The sequence below is a fragment of the Muscardinus avellanarius genome (genome assembly GCF_963383645.1).
Source record: "Muscardinus avellanarius genome assembly, chromosome: 4".
In the NCBI taxonomy this organism is placed as follows: Eukaryota; Metazoa; Chordata; class Mammalia; order Rodentia; family Gliridae; genus Muscardinus; species Muscardinus avellanarius.
In genome coordinates, this window is record NC_137789.1 from 104,092,438 (window position 1) to 104,110,920 (window position 18,483).

At 38.4% G+C, this 18,483-nt stretch overlaps 1 protein-coding gene across 1 annotated transcript in view; it reads right to left on the reverse strand.

Moving 5' to 3' along the window:
• The window catches only part of PARG (poly(ADP-ribose) glycohydrolase), a gene marked incomplete at both ends in the record, with an annotated part of 122,857 nt that overhangs the window by 57,148 nt on the left and 47,226 nt on the right, over nt 1–18,483 (reverse strand). Inside the window, 2 exons of the mRNA XM_080693586.1 lie at nt 3,085–3,242; nt 9,640–9,732. Of these exons, the coding sequence (XP_080549712.1) occupies nt 3,085–3,242; nt 9,640–9,732 (251 nt within the window). The remainder of the gene's footprint in view (nt 1–3,084; nt 3,243–9,639; nt 9,733–18,483) is intronic.

Genomic DNA, 18,483 nt, shown 5'->3' on the forward strand with positions numbered 1-18,483 from the left:
TTTCTTGAACAGAGGGTCAAAGTAATGTGCGCACTTCTTTTACAAAACAGAAGAGGTTGCCATAGGAACCCAGAGGGGTAGCACATCTATCCTGGGAGGGTCAGAGGTACCAAATCAAGTGATTTGTGAACTAAGTCTTGAAGGAAGAATAAAACCAATGTGTAGAAAAGGTCAACTCGGGAAGCTGTTCATTTTAAAAGTGAGATGATTAGGCCAGGCATGGTGGCACACACCTGTAATCTTAGTACTTGGGAGACAAAGACAGGAGGATCCCAAGTTTGAAGCTAGCACATGGTAACTTAGCAAGACTCTTGTTTTAAAATAAAAAGGTCCGAGGATGTGGCCCAGTGGAAGAACACCCTGGGTACAATCCCCAGTACTGCAAATGACACTCCAGTGGCAATGAGCAAACCTACCACCCAGATCTTGGTCTCTATAAATAAAAGGAAGTAGGGATCTTTGGGGAAATGTTTGATTACAGGACTGAGGCATGGAAAAAACAAGATAAGCCTAGAAATTATGTAATTCCAGAAAGAAAGGAAATCTCAAAAAAAAAAAAAAAAAAAGGATGAAAGCCTGTCAAAACAGAAGATAACCTGAAGGAGTCCTATGGCCAAAACAAGAACAATCCGAGCATAAAATAAATGATAATACTGAATTTTAATTTGTATAATAAAATAAGGATCAACAAGTCCATGTTGATATGTTTAAAAGTGGAGAATAGGGGACCACTTTTCCTTATAATAGAATTCTAAATAATGAATGTAGGAGAGAAAAATAGAAAAAAATCATAATGGGTAAAAACAATAATAATACTAAATCATAACTGCAGTTAAGATCCACCAAATAATGCTAGAATTAGTGGGGGGGGATGTGAGGCAAACATTTCCATAGTATTTTATCTTCCCTTATTAAAAAGAGAATAGTAATTTACAGTGGAAAAACCCAGCAGACACTACCTTAGCCACAAATGTGACCACTGAGGACACCAGATCATTTCTATGGTTTTTCTATGAAGAATGTATGACCTCATTCCACCTGTGAAAGAATATTAGCCAAATCTGACTGAGAACATTCTACAAAGTAACTAATGAGTAGTCCCCAAAGGTACCAAAGTCACAGGAGAAAAAAAAAAAACTAAGGAAGTCAGAAGAGATTAAGAAACAAATGCAGTGTGGGACGCTGAGTCCAACCCTGGAATAGAGAAAAGAGCTGTAGCAAACAGAGAAGCTGGGAGAATTCAAAAAAAGGTTGGCAGCCCAGTTCATAGTATTACCTCAAGGTCACTTTCTTGGTTTTTAACATTTTACTATGGTTACAAAAGATGTTAACATAAGGTGAAACGAGGTGAGTGGTGGATGCAAATTCTTGGTACTATTTTGGAAACTTTTCTGTAAGTCTAAAATCAGTTTAAAGTAAAAAATTTTTTTTAAAAATTACCATTTAAAAAGTTAAAGTGGTGTTACTTTGTGGAGACAAAAACATGAAGCAAATAAAAGTGGCCTTTTTGTTTGTTCTGTGACTGTACCTCATACCCAGGACACTGCCCTCCTCCCCAGGGTTAGGAGACAGGTGATGAGAAGTGGTAAGGGAGGAAGGCATTACACAGAATCAACGGGGAAATAAGGGCCTATAATCACTTCCTGAAGATCTGTCCCTGGTATTAGGGAAGAAAACTCACATTCTATTCATAGATCCCATAAAGATAATTCCCAAGTGAAGAAGGAAATAAAGAGAGGTAGGGACAAAGAACTGGGAAGTGGGAGGGAGGGGGAAAATGATAGCCATATGCCAAGAATATGTCTTACAATGTTTTTTGTTTGTGTAGCTGATAGAATAGTCATTTGAGAAATGGCTGAAATCTAAAACTTTATCTATACCTTTATAATATATTGATTTCTTTTTTGTTTTTGTGGGTCTGGGGATGGAATCCAGGGGCATTCGACCTCTGAGCTACACCGCTTGCACTATTTTTTATTCTTTATTTTGAAACCAGGTCTCACTGAGTTGCAGAGGGGCCTCACTAAGTAGCTGAGGCCGTCTGCGAACCGCGATCCTCCAGTCTCAGCCTCCCAAATGCTGGGATTACAAGTGTGCACCACCATGCCCGGCTATAATGCATTGATTTTGTTAAATAATTTGAACATTTATTTGTCTTCCTTTGAAAAATATTACATTAAGCTGAGCATGGTGGTACATGCTTATAATCCCAGTACCTGGGAGGCTGAGAGAGGAGGATCTCAGGTTCAAGACCAGTCTTCGGGATGGATTGATTTTTGCAGTACTGGGGGTAGAACCCAGGGGCTTTCTACCTCTGTGCTACACCTCCAGCCCTATTTTATAATTTATTTGAAAATAGGGTCTAAGTTGCTGAGAGCCTCACTAAGTAGCTGAGGCTGGCTTCGAACCTGTGCTATCCTCCTGTCTCAGCCTCCCAAGTGCTGGGATTACAATCGTGCACCACCACGCCCGGCCAGTCTCAGGGGTTTAGCAAGACACTCAACAACTTACTGAGACTATTTCAAAATAAAAAAATAGAAAGGGCTGGGCATATAGCTCAGAGGTAGAATGCCTCTGGACTCAATCCAATAATCCCCTCCAAAAATAATTGCATTAAAAACACATCAGAGTCACTTTTCACTTTAAATATATATTTTAAAGCCTCATGATTTTATACTCTTACTTTACATGATCTTTACAGAAAGGAGAACTTCTACTCCCACTTGAACATTATTCTGTCATGTAAGGAATATAATGTACAACAAATAAGTCCATGAATTATTAAACTAAGAGGTATACGGAATCCAGGGCACTAAGAGGAGAAAGACAATCTGAGAGGATGAGAAAACCACAGGCACTGGAGTCCTGTGATGTGCTGGCTCCTGGATCCCAATCAAGTTCTTTACCTCTGTAAACTTTAATTACATTGCTGGAAAAATGTAAAAATGCTAATAGTTGACAGTACTGTAAAGATGAAATCAGAAAAGTATACACAAAATGCTTAGCCTCTGGCAAATCAGTCAAAAAAAGTTCCTTCCACCCTTCTCCATTCCACTGTTAAAGAGGTGTCCTCTGAAAACATACCGATTGAAGTTAATGTCTGGGTAACTAGAATACTCCGATTTCATTTTAGCATTTCGACGGGGAAATGTGCAGAAAAAAGCATTAGCTAAGAGGCTGGCAATCTGCTCCTGTGACATTGTGATGGAATGATTCATCTTCTGTTTCAGGAGTGGTATTGGCTGATGGAGAAAACACAAAATACAGACGAGAAGAGCAGTAATTAGTTTAGCAATTTTGAAAGCAGAGGCACCAAATTACATTTGCTAAAGTAAGACAGAAATAATTTCAGGCTACTCTTGAATCCTTAAATCAGCAATACTGTTAAAGTCAAGGGTTGCTTATCAGATATGATTGGAAAAATGTACGTGGTTGATAAACTGCAGATTTAATCAATAATAATGACAGTAAAGAGAATACAAAACATTACTTATTAGTAAAGAATAAGATTGCTTAAGCCAGTAAATAGAAACACATTAGGTGTAATGAAAAATTAAAACAAAAGATGAAGCAAAAATACTAGTTATTATTGCTTATGTTACATTTTGTTCTTATATTAAAAACTGTTGGACAAATGAATTTTCTACTTAGTCCTAAATAAAATAATCTAAGGAAAATAATTTAAAAAGTAAGTTTTTCCCTCTTATTCTAATCACATCGTGTAATGAACAATTTCTTTGTAAGACCAAAATTTAATTTTATTAAAGCAATTAATGAAACATGTGAAAACCATCACACAAACTTACATCTAATTTTTAAAAAGATATGTATTTCCTACATAATAAAATATCCCAAGTCAAGAAACATGCAGGGCATTTTTTTCTTCAAGTCTTTTATGTCTAAAATATCTTCTACTTGTACTAAAACAAATTCATGTGACTGAGTAATGTGTTCAGTGGGTTTTATTCTATTCTAAATGTTTAAAATATGTTTTTAAAAACATGCTGGTAAAACCAAAAACCAACCCCCAATTTACCTATCAGCTGTTAATTTTCAAAATGCTCCCTGTAATACATGGAGATGCTCTCTCAGTAACACTCAAAACTAAGATTGCCAGTGTCTGAACAAACCTCAAACCAGCTGCCCAGAGTAAACTGTCCTGATCATACTCAGAAACCAGAAACCAAATGAGCCTGAAGACAGGCGGGAAAGACTAATCAAAACCAGATATTTCCTAAGCAATAGGAAACACACATAGTCACTAGGATAAAAGTTCACTAAGAAAAAAGGGGAGAAAAGAAAACCTTGCAATACAATTATTTCTTTAGGAAAAATTCAAACAAGTAAAAGGTAAAAAATTCATTTCAGTACAATATTCAAAATCCTCCCTCCTTTCAGGCTTTACTAACACCCTTTTTAAGGAGGAAAGAGAGATCTCATATTGATCTCCATTTCCCGTCTTAAATATTTATTCACAACCCAGCAATGAGTTTATACAAGGTGACAGAATATCAATGGCTTAAAGCAAACTATTACTTGATTTTAGTGAGAAATGAGTTTTTAACTACCATTTCCTGGGTTATCCAGAAAAATGGTTTTAAAAATTAATGAGGAATATTTTAGACTTAATAGACTTGAATAACAAACACATATTGTTCTCTAAATAAATAGTATAATTTTAAAAGAATGAATGATATTTGCCTAAAAGCTCAGACTCAGATGATACAAATCTCAATGGCAAGCGCTCAGCTAGATAAAACAAGGGGCTGGTCACTGTGGATCTGTGGATCTTGATGTTTTAGCTGCTCCTTCCACACGTTTCATCTTTTTTTGTTTTTTATTTTTGTGGTACTGGGGATGGAACCCAGGGACATTATACCTCCGAGCTACACCCTCAGCCCTATTTTTTAGTCCTATTTATTTATTTATTTATTTATTTAGAAACAAGGTCTCACTGAGTTGTGAAGGGCCTCGCTAAGTAGCTGAGGCTGCCTGCAAATTGCGATCCTCCGCTCTCAGCCTCCCAAATGCTGGATTACACGCATGTGCCACCACGCCTGGCTCATCTTTTTTTTATTAATATAAAATTTACCTTTTAGATTTAACCTACAGCACTTTAATGTGGTAAATGATTCAATACCAACAATTTAATCTGCTGAAAACATATCCTGATCTCAACTCGCAATTTTAACTTTCACAGGAGATACTGGACTTTTTGGTAAAGGACAGAGTACAGAATTAAACTGTTCTTCCCACTAAATTGTTTTAAGCTAGGAAAAAAAGCTGGGGAGAGTTGGGTGTGGTGGCATATGCTTGTAATCCCAGTAACTTGGGAGGCTGAGACAGGAGGATCACAGTTTATAGACAGCTTCAGTTACTTAGTGATCCTGTTTCAACATGTGTATAACCATGTTCATAGCATCACAATTCGTAATAATCAAAATATGGAACCAACCTAAGTCTCCATCAACAGATGAATGGATTGCAAAATTATGGGAAATACACAGAATGGAATTTTACTCAGCAATAAAGAAGAGCAAAAGCATGTCACTCGCAAGAAGATGGAAAGACCTGGAGAACATTATGTTAAGTGAGATCAGCCAAGCACAAAAAGAGAACATATGATTTCTCTAATATGCCCAAACTAGGGAGTATTAGGGAAACCAGAGGGAATCCAGATAATGGAGGGAAAACCTCAGCAAAGCTAGAATGAGAGGGTAGGAGAGGAAGAAGGCTGAGGTTGATTAACTGGAGCAGAGACTTTCGAGTATGTGTTTTAAATGTGAATGTAGCATGGTCAACCTGGACACTCACTGTTGGGGAGGAAGCAGGGGTGGGGAAGGCACCAAGCACTGTGTCAATGTATGCCATTTTCAATATGATCCCCATTAAAAAAAAAAATTCTAAAATGAAAAAAAACCCCACAAAATAAAAACTAAAATGAAAAGGGCTGGGAGTATAGCTTGGAGGTAGAATGCCTTTGGGTTCCATCCCAATACTGCAAAAACAAAAAACAAAAAACAAACAAAAAAACCAAAACCCATGAATTTAATTTGGTTACACCAAGTGACTTCTTATTACTTACAAGTCTAAATGCTCTTGAAGGCCGGGTGTGGTGGCGCATGCTTGTAATCCCTGCGCTTGGGAGGCTGAGACAGGAGGATCGCACAGGTTCCAAGCCAGCCTCAGCTACTTAGTAAGGCTCTCAGTAACTTAGTGAGACCCTATTTCCAAATAAAATATAAAATAGTTCTGGGAGTATAGCCCAGAGGTAGAAAGCCTCTGGGTTCTACTCCCAGTACCACCACCAAAAATAAAATAAAATAAAAAATGCTCTTGAATAATAAATACCTCTAAAATATAGAAACTTTCTCACAGCATAGAGAAGTTATCCACATCTAAAGGCTGGATACTGCCAGGTGTGGTGGTGCACACTTGTAATCCCCACGCTTAGGAGGCTGAGACAGAAAGATCGCACAGGTTCAAAGCCAGCCTCAGCTACTTAGTGAGGCTCTCAGCAACTTAGTGAGACCGTTTCCAAATTTAAAAATATAGAAAGGATACCAGTGGGACTCCAGATAATGGAGGGGAAATACCAGCAACGTTTGAATGGAAAGATAGGAGAGGAGGAAGGCTGATCTTGATTAATGAGGGTCTACATCTGAACATGTGTAAAATTATGAATAAGACATGGTTAACCTGGTCAACCATTGGTGGGAGGGGGGAAGAGAAAACGGGGGTGGGAGGAGAGGGCACCAAATATAGTTTAAATGTATACTATTTATGTTCAATAAAAAAATTGTTAAAAAAAATAAAAAAATAAAATAAAATAAAAATGATACTACCCAATATATAATATAAAAAAATAAAATCTAACCTTGTCCCAAATAAAAAAAAAAAGAAAGAAAAATAGGTCTAAGTATAGCCCAGAGGTAGAAAGCCCCTGGGTCCCAGCAAAAATAAATAAATAAATAAATAAATAAATAAATAAATAAATAAATGTTGGCCGGGTGTGGTAGCACATGCTTGTAATCCCCGCGCCTGGGAGACAGAGACAGGAGGATCACGCAGGTTCGAAGCCAGCCTTGCTGGCTTAAGAGACCCTGTTTCCAAATAAAAATATAAAAATAGGTCTGGGAGTATAGTCTGGAGGTAGAAGGGTTTCCAAGATACCCCCAGTACTACCAAAAAAATAAAAAATAAATAAATAAAATAAATAAATAAAGGCTGGATACGATTATGATCTACACGCTGAATATAAAAAGCATTTAACTAAGCACTACACAAAACTCACAGACACAAGGAGGATCGTCTTCAAAAATATAACAGTGCTCAGAGGAGATAGGTAAAAACATAAATTAAAAACAATATGGAAGCCAGGCGTGATGGTGCACACTTGTAATCCCAGCATTTGGGAGGCTGAGACCAGAGGATCACAGTTTGTGGACAGCCTCAGCTACTTAGTGAGGCCCTCCGCAACTTAGTGAGACCCTGTTTCAAAATAAAGAATAAAAAATAGGGCTGGGGGTGTAACTCGGAGGTAGAATGCCCCTGGGTTCCATCCCCAGACCCGCAAAAAAATAAATAAATAAAAAAATACCCCCCCCAAAAAACCAATATGGGACATATACTTGACTGCTACAGAATGGATTAAGCAATGCTGAAAATAGCAGGAAAGCCTTAGTAAGGGAAGGAGTAAAAGGTAGAGGGAGAAAGCAGTGAGTGATTTTGGTAGAAAAAGAGAGAAAGAAAAATAATGAACATAAAATATAAGCAAAAAGAAGCAACAAGAAAATGTGTTTAAAAATATACTATCCCCACGGCCGGGCGTGGTGTGCATGCTTGTAATCCCCGCCCTTGGGAAGCTTAGACAGGAGGATTGCACAGGTTCGAAGCCACCCTCACTGGCTTAAGAGACCCTGTTTCCAAATAAAAAGTATAAAATAGGTCTGGGAGTGTAGCCCAGAGGTAGAAAGGGTTCCAGGAACCCCTGTACAAAAAAAAAAAAAAAAAAAAAAAAAAAAAAATCCCCAGACAGGAGGGATGGTACATGTCTATAATCCTAGTGACTTGGGAGGCTAAGACAGGAGGATCAAAAGTATGAGGTTAGATTGAGCCACTCAGTGAGACCCTGTCTCAAAATAAAATAAAAAGGGATGTAGCTCAGAGGAACACTTTTGGGTTCAACACCTAGTACCACACAAACTTCCCATTTTAGACACAATGCATTACAGAGGTGTATTAAAGTTATTTGGCATCAGAACTGCCACTGTAAACTGCTAATAAATGTGACCCACCACAAACACCCACAGGTTCTCAACCGAAGGAGACAGCCCTAGGGAGGCATTTGGACTTGGTTGGGGTGTTTTTGGTCCCCGCTATGTTCATGGTTTTAGGGTGTGCAACAAGAGCATCATCCCATACATTCAAAGTTGTTCCACCCAAATGTGGAGAGGGCCTGTGGGGATCAATGGTGCTAGTAGAGCCCTGGCTAGCATCCTTGCAGCAAGGGGGCTGGCCCTAGAAAGGAAGGCAGAGGTGAATTCAAGCCACTTTTACAATTACAGGAGGAACAAAACCACCACCTCCTTTGGAGCCTCAAAGATATGTCCAATAGTTCTTTGATACTTCTCTCTTTAAAAAGTGGGACCTGCAGTTAGTGACTAGCTATTAATGCTAGAAAAACAGCATTACGTGACACCGGGCACCTGGAGGAACACCCTCATTCTCTCGTGAGGACGCCCAGTCAGCCTACAGAAAGGCCCACGGCAAGACCTCCTACTATGAGCTGTGTGTCTGAGTCCAGCCAAAATGACCACGACCCCAGCCACTGTCCTGACTGCAGCAACCAGAGACACAGCCACAAGTGACTCAGCTAAGCTGTTTCCAAGTCCATGACCAACAGAGACTGAGAGCTCAGTGCTGTTTGGGGCATCAGCTTCTCAAGTAATTTGTTATGTAGTGATATAATGCATTCCAAACAAAATGAAGTTAACACTGGATTGTTTTCTTTTTAGAAGTTAAGAAAAGACGGGCGTGGTGGCGCACGCTTGTAATCCCCGCGCTTGGGAGGCAGAGACAGGAGGATCACACAGGTTCGAAGCCAGCTGCGCACGCTGGCTTAGGAGACCCTGTTTCCAAATAAAAATGTAAAAAATAGGTCTGGGAGTGTAGCCCGGAGGTAGAAGGGCTTCCAGGAACCCCAGTACCACCAAAAAAAAAAAAAAAAAAAAGAAAAAAAAGTTAAGAAAAGACCATAAACTCATTTGTTATAATCATATATCATTTGAGAGGAGGGTGAAGGTATGAGTACTACTAAGCCATTTTGAAATGCTGCTGAGTATTTTTTTTCTTTTTGAAAAGGCAGAGATTGTTTAAACAGAGGTAAAAGAAATCTGAGTAAACAAGTGTCAACAGTGTACACTAAAGCTCAAAAATTGAACGTTGCATTTTTAATGTTTTTTTGCAGCACTCGTTCTGGCCCCTAACCTTTTCCTTAATAAAACAAAATTTCCACATTCTTTGGCAAAAACTGTTTTCCACCCATTCCTCTCTCTCTGACCTTGGCCATTAGAGTTTAAAGGAAATCCAACTGTAAGGCTCAGAGAAGTTACTGAAGAAGTTGCTATCTTCACTAACCTGGGTGCAAATATTCGGCAAACAGAGGGCAATTTTCACCATATCAGGCAAAATAGACTGATATAAATGTTGAGCTTCTGCTTCTTCAAGTACCTGAAAATCAACAAAATATACAGCATCAATAATAAATAGTGTGTAATAATAATAGTGTGTAATAAATAGTGTGTAATAACCAATGCATGTTTGTTATAAAATTAAATTACTAATCTGCTTCTCATGGAATCTTATTAAAAGGCACATTATCATCACTACTTAAACACATGTAATAGCATACCCATAGGGGCACCGATAAACTTATAAATTCACTTCTGAATACACACACACGCACACACACGCACGCACACACACACACACACACACACACATATATGTATAATTTACTCTCATGCCCCTTGAAAACAAATTAAGTTTCAAATATCAAATATCAATTATCTCCCACATCAGCATTCACAATCAAATACAGCACTTGTAAAGAAAGCATACATTCTGTCCTTGGTTACACCAACTAAGAACTGCTGGACATCAGAGCCTCTCCAGAAACTCTCAGGACCCACTTAGCTTCAACCATTAATAAGGTAAAGAATCACCACAAGAGCTATACTATACCAATGACTGCAGCACACCTAAGCTATTGGGAAGGAAACAATGTAGTTTCTTATGATCTTAAATTTTCCTGTTCTAGGAACAGGAAGCTGAAGCACAACAATGATAATATTCATAGTCCATTTTCATTTCTTAAAAGTTTTCATCTCTATGAACAAGTGAACACAAGACAGTTATTAATTCTGGGGGAAACAAAAAGTTATACAAAGGAGAAAAAGAAGTTATGATTGCTCAGATATGAACAGTGTTTATAACATCCTACGGGAAAAAATAAGAATGTCACAATCATAGTAGGAAACTGAGGAGGCTTATGTGAGTTGTGGTGGGGGAATGTGAACAACAGTCAAGTCCTTGCCTCCTGAAGTGAGAAAAGGAAGTCAATGCATTAATTAAAAAAAGGCAAGAAGAGTGGTTAAAAGGCTACTTCTCATAATGAGCCTATTTAGCTCTGATAAAAATAAAGAGTAGGCCTGGTACAATGGTGCACCCCTATAATTCCAGCTACTTGAGAGCCTGAAGCAAGAGCTCCAGGCCACCCAGGCTACTTAGCAAGATTATATCCCTAACACACAGCAAATTAGTCTAGCATGCGTGAGGCCCTCGTTTCAACCCCCAGCACTGCATAAAAGAAAAAGAAGAGAGAGTGAGAGACAGAAACACAAGTTATCCATTCATAAAAGACAAAGTACAAAGTAAGACACTTGCTTTCCCATATATGAAAATATAAAAATATATTTTAATGCATTAAGGCATGTTGAAAATACCCAAACTCTTCCTACTAATCATTTATCTTTTTAGTTTTTAAAACTTTTTATTTTAGCTTGGGAGGCTGAGACAGGAGGATTGCAGGTTTAAGAACAGCCTCAACAAATAGTGAGACTCTAATCAGTCTAATGAAACAATGTTTCAAAATTTAAAAAAAATTAAAGTATGGCTGGGGGTATAGATTAGAGGTTCAATCCCCAGTACCACATTAAAAAATACTTTTTATTTTGAAGTAATTATAGATTCATAGGATGTTGCAAAAACAGTAGAGGTCCAGTATACCTTTTACTCAACTCCCTCAATGACTAGATTTTTTTTTGTTTGTTTTTGGTGGTACTGGGGTTCCTGGAAGCCCTTCTACCTCTGGGCTACACTCCCAGACCTATTTTATATTTTTTTATTTGGAAACAGGGTCTCTTAAGCCAGCGAGGCTGGCTCTGAACCAGCACGATCCTTCTGTCTCCTGTCTTCGCCTCCCAAGCGCGGGGATTACAAACGTGCACCACCACGCCCAGCAAAGATTTTATATAACCAACCACACTGTTAAAACTAGTAACTTAGTAATGAAACAATGTGCTTGTACAATTTCTATGCTGTTTAATCACATGTACATATTGGTGTAACCACAATCAAAATCAAAACACAGAAGTGTCATTACAACAAAGATTTCATACTACCAATTTACTTCCTTGCCCTTCTTCCTTCCACGCCTAAAACCATTCATCTGCTTCCCATCTCTATACTTTCCATCTCTCTATTATATAAATGGAACTATATATTTTGTGTTCTTTCAAACTGATTATTTTTACCCAGAGTAATAATTGGATATCAATACGCTTTGGTTTGAACATGTCTTCCAAGAATTCACGTGTTTGGAGAATGGTCCTCAACATGATAGTGTTGAGAGGCGAAGGATCTTTAAAGGTTGAGCTTGTCAGGACACTGGGAGTGGTGCCCTCAGAAAGAATGCACGTACTTTTCCTAGGACCCTGAGTTAGTTCTCTGAAGACTGACAAAAAAGAAAGACTGGCTCCTCCCATCTCCCTGGCTTCCTGTCTTGCCTTGTCATCTCCCCTTGCTCACAAACTCCCACCATGATGCCATCTGCAGGTGAAAAGCCAAAGGGGTCTCACAGAGCTTAGCCAATGCCAGCTCTTAACCTCCAGAACTGTGAGCTAAACGAACCTGTTTCCTCATAAAACACCTAGCTTCAGATGTTTCATTATAACATAAAACAGACTAATATGCAAATAAACCTCACTTTATTCTCCAGCTGCTTACATTGTTGCATGAAATGACTTCTTATAAACAGTATATATTTTAAATCCACTTTGTAAGCCTTTCTTAATGGGTGGGTTTAAATCATTTGCATTTAATGTAAAGATTGATATGTTGTAAGTTAGTCTGCCACTTCTTTTTTCGTTCACCTGCTTCCTTTTCCTTTCTTTCTGATAGGTTCCTTAAAGGCAGAATTTCATTTCTACTTATCTATAGTATTTCTGGTTGCATCTCTTTGAATAGTTTTTTTAAAACCACTTAATAGTATCGACATTTTACCAGGCCCTTACCTTTAAGCCCCATCCCTTCCCCATTTATAAGTGCCAACAATATTTCCTTTAGAGTGACATTAAAGAGCACATTACAATTTCTTAAGACAGTGGAAAAATGTTAATGTTAGAACATTCAAAAAGAGAAAAAATACCTACTATATTTACTATTTTTCTTAAATTTCTACATTGTTCCATTTTCTGTCTGATGTTGCAAGATTCCTACTTTTATAATTTCTTTTCTGTTTCAAGAAATTTCTTTAGATATTCTGTTAGGGTAGATCTGCAATAACAAATTCAATTACTTTTCCTTCATGTGAGAATGCCTGATTTCCTTTTCCTTCCCAGAGCATATTTTTATTGGACATAGAATTCTTGGTTGACAGTTTTTTTCCTCTTAATTCTTCAAATATTTGTGCTACCTCTTTTTAGACTATGTTTTCTGATGAAGAATCTACTGTCATTCAAATTTTCCCCCTATAGGCAATGTGTCATTTCTTTCTTTCTGCTCTCAAAATTTCTCTTTGCTTTTACAGAAATGTGACTTATGGTATATCTTGCCAAAGAATTCTTTGAGTTTATACAGTTTCAGATGAACTCAGCCTTTTGAATCTGCAGGTTTATGAGTTTTGCAGAATTTTAGAAGTTTTCAGCCTGCATGTACACTTCCCCCCACCCTCACCTGGACATTGAACCCAGGGGCATTCTACCTCTGAACCTAGCCCTATATTATTTTTTATTTTGAAAAAGGGTCTCACTAAGTTGCTGAGGCTGGTCTCGAACTTGTGATCTTCTTGTCTCAGCCTCCCAAGTATTGGGATCACAGGTGCTTACCCCTAGGCCCTCTTTCTAGTTCTCCGATGACATTAGTGTTAGATCTTTTATTATCCTCACACAGGCCTCTAAATGTTCTCTGTTGGTCAGATTGAGTAATTTCTCTTAATTTTTCTCAAGTCTACAGAGTCTTTTCTCAGTCATAGCCACTGTGCATTAAATCTATTCATTGTATTTTTTTTTTTTTTTTTTTGGTCTGTTTTGCAGTACTGGGTATGGAACCAGGGGCATTCTACCTCCGAGCTACACCCCCCAGCCTGGCTTTTTATTCTTTATTTTGAAACAGGGTCTCCCTAAATTGCAAAGGGTCTAAGTAGCTGAGGATGTCTGCTAACCATCATCCACCCGTCTCAGCCTCTCATGTACTGGGATTTCAAGTGTCCGTCACCATGCCCGGCTCCATTCATTGCATATTTTAAAATTTTTCAGTCAATAAAATTTTCAATTTTTAAATTTCCATCTGGTTGTTTATAGCTTCTATTTATTGTTGGGGCTTTCTATTTTCAAAATTATTTCAAACATGTTTTTAATTGCTTATCAAGGCCTTTTGTGTGATAGCTGTTTTAAAATCCTTGCTAGACAATTGCAACATGTTATCTCAGAGCTGATTCTCTTTCAGTTGAGATTTCCCAGGTCCTTATAATTTTTTTTTAATTTTTTTTTGCGGGTCTGGGGATGGAACCCAGGGGCATTCAACCTCTGAGCTACACCCGCTGCCCAATTTTTTTTTTTTTATTTTGAAACAGGGTCTCACTGAGTTGCGGAGGGCCTCACTAAGTAGCTGAGGCTGTCTGCGAACCGCGATCCTCCGGTCTCAGCCTCCCAAATGCTGGGATTACAAGCGTGCGCCACCACGCCCGGCTCTTATAATTTTTTTTATTGATACTTTTTGTGTATGTATGTGTGGTACCAGGGACTCAACTCAGGGGTGTTCTTCTTCTGAACTAAGGCCCCAACCCTATTTTATTTTGAAACAAGGTTTCACTAAGTTTCAGAGGGCTTCACTACATTGTTATGGTTGGCAGGGATCCTGCAATCCCCTGCCTTTAGACTCTTGGATTACAGGTGTGCATCTCCGCTCTTGGCTGTTAAGTGTCTTAATAGGCTGATGGCTTCTTTTCCTATGGGTACCTGTCCTTTTCTTTTAAAACTGACATCTGCATAGTTTGCTACTATGCTCTACTAGCAAATTTTATAGTATAACTTATTATCTCAAATGATATTACACTGCACTTCTCCAAAACTGTCAACACCTATGTTTAATGCTGTTGTGGAAACACAAAGCATGGGAAGATTAAAAATGTCATTTCAGAATGTAACTGGTTCAGGCAGGTGTGATGGAGCATGCTCATAATCCCAGTATTTGGGAGACTAAGACAGGAGGATCACAGTTCTCGAACAGACTCAACTACTTAGCAAGGCCCTCTGCAACTTAGTAAGACCCTGTTTCAAAATAAAGAATTAAAAATAGGGCTGGAAGCTGGGCATTGTGGCACATACTTGTGATCCCAGAGCATGAAAGGCTGAGACAGGAGGATCGTGCAGGTTCGAAGCCAACCTCAGCTACTTAGTGAGGCTCTCAGCAACTCAGTGAGACCCTGTTTCCAAATAAAATATAAAATAGGTCTGGGAGTGTAGCCAGAGGTAGAAAGCCCCTGGGTTCCATTCCTGGCACCACAAAAAAAAAAAAAAAAAAAAAAAAAAAAAAAAAAAAGGGATAGGGGTATAGCTCAGAGGTAGAATGCCTCTGGGTTCCATCCCCATCCCCTCCCCCACTAAAAAGAATGTAACTGGCTTAACTGTTGTTTGAGATTGAATGCATAATCAAATCAGCCAGGTGCAGTGGCACACCTTTATAATCCTGGTACTAAGATAGGAGGACTGTGGATTTGAAGACAGTCTCAGCAAGTGAGACTCTCATCAACTTATTAAGACCTTGTTTCAAAATAATAAGGCTCAGAATGTAGCTCAGAGGTAGGCTGTCCCTGGGTTAAATTCCCAGTACCACAATTTTAAAAAAGAGAAAAGAAATTTTGCCCATCCCTATCTTAATTTTACAGATTAGTTCATTCATTCCGTTGTCTGGCAAACAAATATCTGAATTTCTATTTTGGGCTAGGCACTGTGCCAGAAGACGTCAGAACAGCAAATGTCAGGCATTGTCACTGACTTAGTGAGTCTCAGGAAAAAGAGCCCCATGCTTTCTGTCACTCCCAATACACCAGCCCCAATCTTGAAGGGCCATAATCACTTCAGTCTCATCATGGAAGACGTTTTCTTCCTTTGGCAAACAGAAAGGTGGACAAACCTCTAAAACAGAGTAACCAAATTTGCCAAATGTGAAAACATTACAGATGACTTAAACATATGCGGACATACATCTAGAAGATACTTACTTACTTCTTAGAACATGTGATCAATGAAACCTGGTAACTATTGCTCTGCTTATTAAGTACATGTTCATATATGACTAAGTACCATGCCTGACACAAATAGTAATCGATAATGGCAAGTAAACTTTAAACAAACATGTGAAATCTGTAGCTGGTAAAAATCAGAAAAATCAATGTCATCTCAATGAAGGAGAAATTTCCATATACCCTCAAACAGTTTATAGCAAACAGCTTTTTATTTTTACTTTATTTTATTTCATTTCATTTTATTTTTTGCAGTACTGGGGATGGAACCCAGGGGCATTCTACTAGAGACACACCCAGACCTAATTATTTATTTATTTATTTATTTATTTATTTATTTATTTATTTATTTATTTATTTATTTATTTATTTTGGTGGTACTGAGGTTCCTGGAAGCCCTTCTATCTCCGGGCTACACTCCCAGACCTATTTTTATGTTTTTATTTGGAAACAGGGTCTCTTAAGCCAGCGCGGCTGGCTTTGAACCAGTGCAATCCTCCTGTCTCCACCTCCCAAGCACGGGGATTACGAGCCTGTAATAAAAGCCACGCCAGGCTTTTATTCTTTATTTTTGAAACTGGGTCTCACTGAATTATGAAGGGCCTCACTAAGTAGCTGAGGCTGTCCACAAACTGTGATCCTCCGTCTCTGGTTCCCAAATGCTGGGATTACAAGTGTGTGCCACCATGCCCAGCAGCAAAAAACTTTTTGAAAGTAACCAATTATGTGCCGGGCAGGTGGTGCACACTTGTAATTCCAGCGTTCTGTAGGCAGAGACTGGAGGATCACAGTTCACAGACAATCTCAGCTACATAGTAAGACACTTTGCAACTGAGTGAGACCCTGTTTCCAAAAAAATAAACAAAAAAACACTAAAAAATAGGACTGGGGTGTAGCTCAGAGGTACAATGCTCCTGGGTTCTGTCCTCAGTACTCCAAGAAAAAAAAAAGTAACCAATTACAAAATGACAAATACAAGAAATACCACAAATCATTTTACTTCCTCTATTGGGCTAAACTTGGTTAGATTCTAGTATAATACTGAAGTTACTAACAAGCTTCTTTAATTAAAAAAATCAAAATAAAAGTCTAGGACATCTTTTTTTTTTTAAGTCTAGGACATCTAACTTAATGTTAACACTAATTTTACCTGTCATTTCCTTCTTACATAGGTGCAGTTATCAGTTGAAATTATGTTGTTGTTCAATTCAATTTAGTATATTTCACCTAATGTAACAAGATCATATCCCACTTTGCCATACAATCCTCAGAAGCATCACTAAAAACAAAACAAAAAATTTTAAATGTGTTTTAAACCAGACGTGGTGGTGTATACTTGTAATCCTGGTATTTGAAAGGCTGAAACAGGAAGATCACAGGTTCACAGCCAGCCTTAGTTACTAAGTAAGGCCCTCTGCAACTTAGTAAGACCTTGTTTCAAAATAAAGAATAAAAAAAAAATGGGGCTGAGGTGTAGCTTGGAGGTAGAATGCCCTGGGTTCAATCCCTAGTACCTCAAAATAAATAAATAAATAAATAAATAAATAAATAAATAAATAATATCACCTATAAACCCACTGCCAAATATCCATTGTTAGTTTTGAGGCATAGTCCTCCAAGTGACTACACATATGTATGTATGTGTGTGTGTTTATGTGTGTGTGTGTGCGTGTGTGTGTGTATCATTTCTGGAGGGGCACAATTGGAGATGAAGCCCAGGGGCATTCTATCTCCCAGCTACATCCCAGCCTTATCTTCTATACTTTATTTTGAATCAGGATCTCACTAAGTACCTGAGACTGGCCTCAAATCTGAGATCCTCCTGTCCAAAGCTTCCCGAGTATTCAGATTACATGCACCACCATGCCTGGCTGCTACTATCCATTAAAGTTTGTATTTTGTTTTCACTTAATAATGGATCTCTCTCGATATCTATCTCTCTCTCTCTCTCTCTCTCTCTCTCTCTCTCTCTCTCTCTCTCTCTGTGTGTGTGTGTGTGTGTGTGTATTTTTTAAATGCATTTTTGAAGTTGTGGGCATCAGTACATCTCAGCCCTGATCACTCCAGCCTGCAGGCTCAATAACTAGAGCTCCATATTTATGTATTTTCCTTTGAGGTAAAGTTTACAATTACTGAAATAAATCTGAAGTGTAGCAGTCAATGGTCTTCTTACAATTGCAGATATCTATGTAACCCAAATTCCTATCAAGATATAGGCCACCAACATTACCCTAGAAAATTCCTTGTGTTCCTTTCCTTCCCAGATAACCCTTCTCCCACACCTCAAGGCCCACCATGGTCTAAACCTTTCCACCATATTACTGTTGCCTCATGCAATTTAAATTTTATAGAAAAAGAACAGGCATTGTTTGGGATAGGCTTTTTTTTTTTTTTTTTTTTTTTACATGGTGCTACTGGGGTTCCTGGAAACCCTTCTACCTCCGGGCTACACTCCCAGACCATTTTTATATTTTTATTTTGAAACAGGATCTCTTAAGCCAGTGAGGCTGGCTTCGAACTGGCGCAATCCTCCTGTCTCCACCTCTCAAGTGTGGAGATTACAAGTGTGCACCACCACGCCCGGGTGGGATAGGCTTTTTTTAAAAACCAGAAATATCTGTGAGATGCACCTATGTCATGCATGTCAGTAATTTGTTCCCTTTTGCTGCTTGTTATTT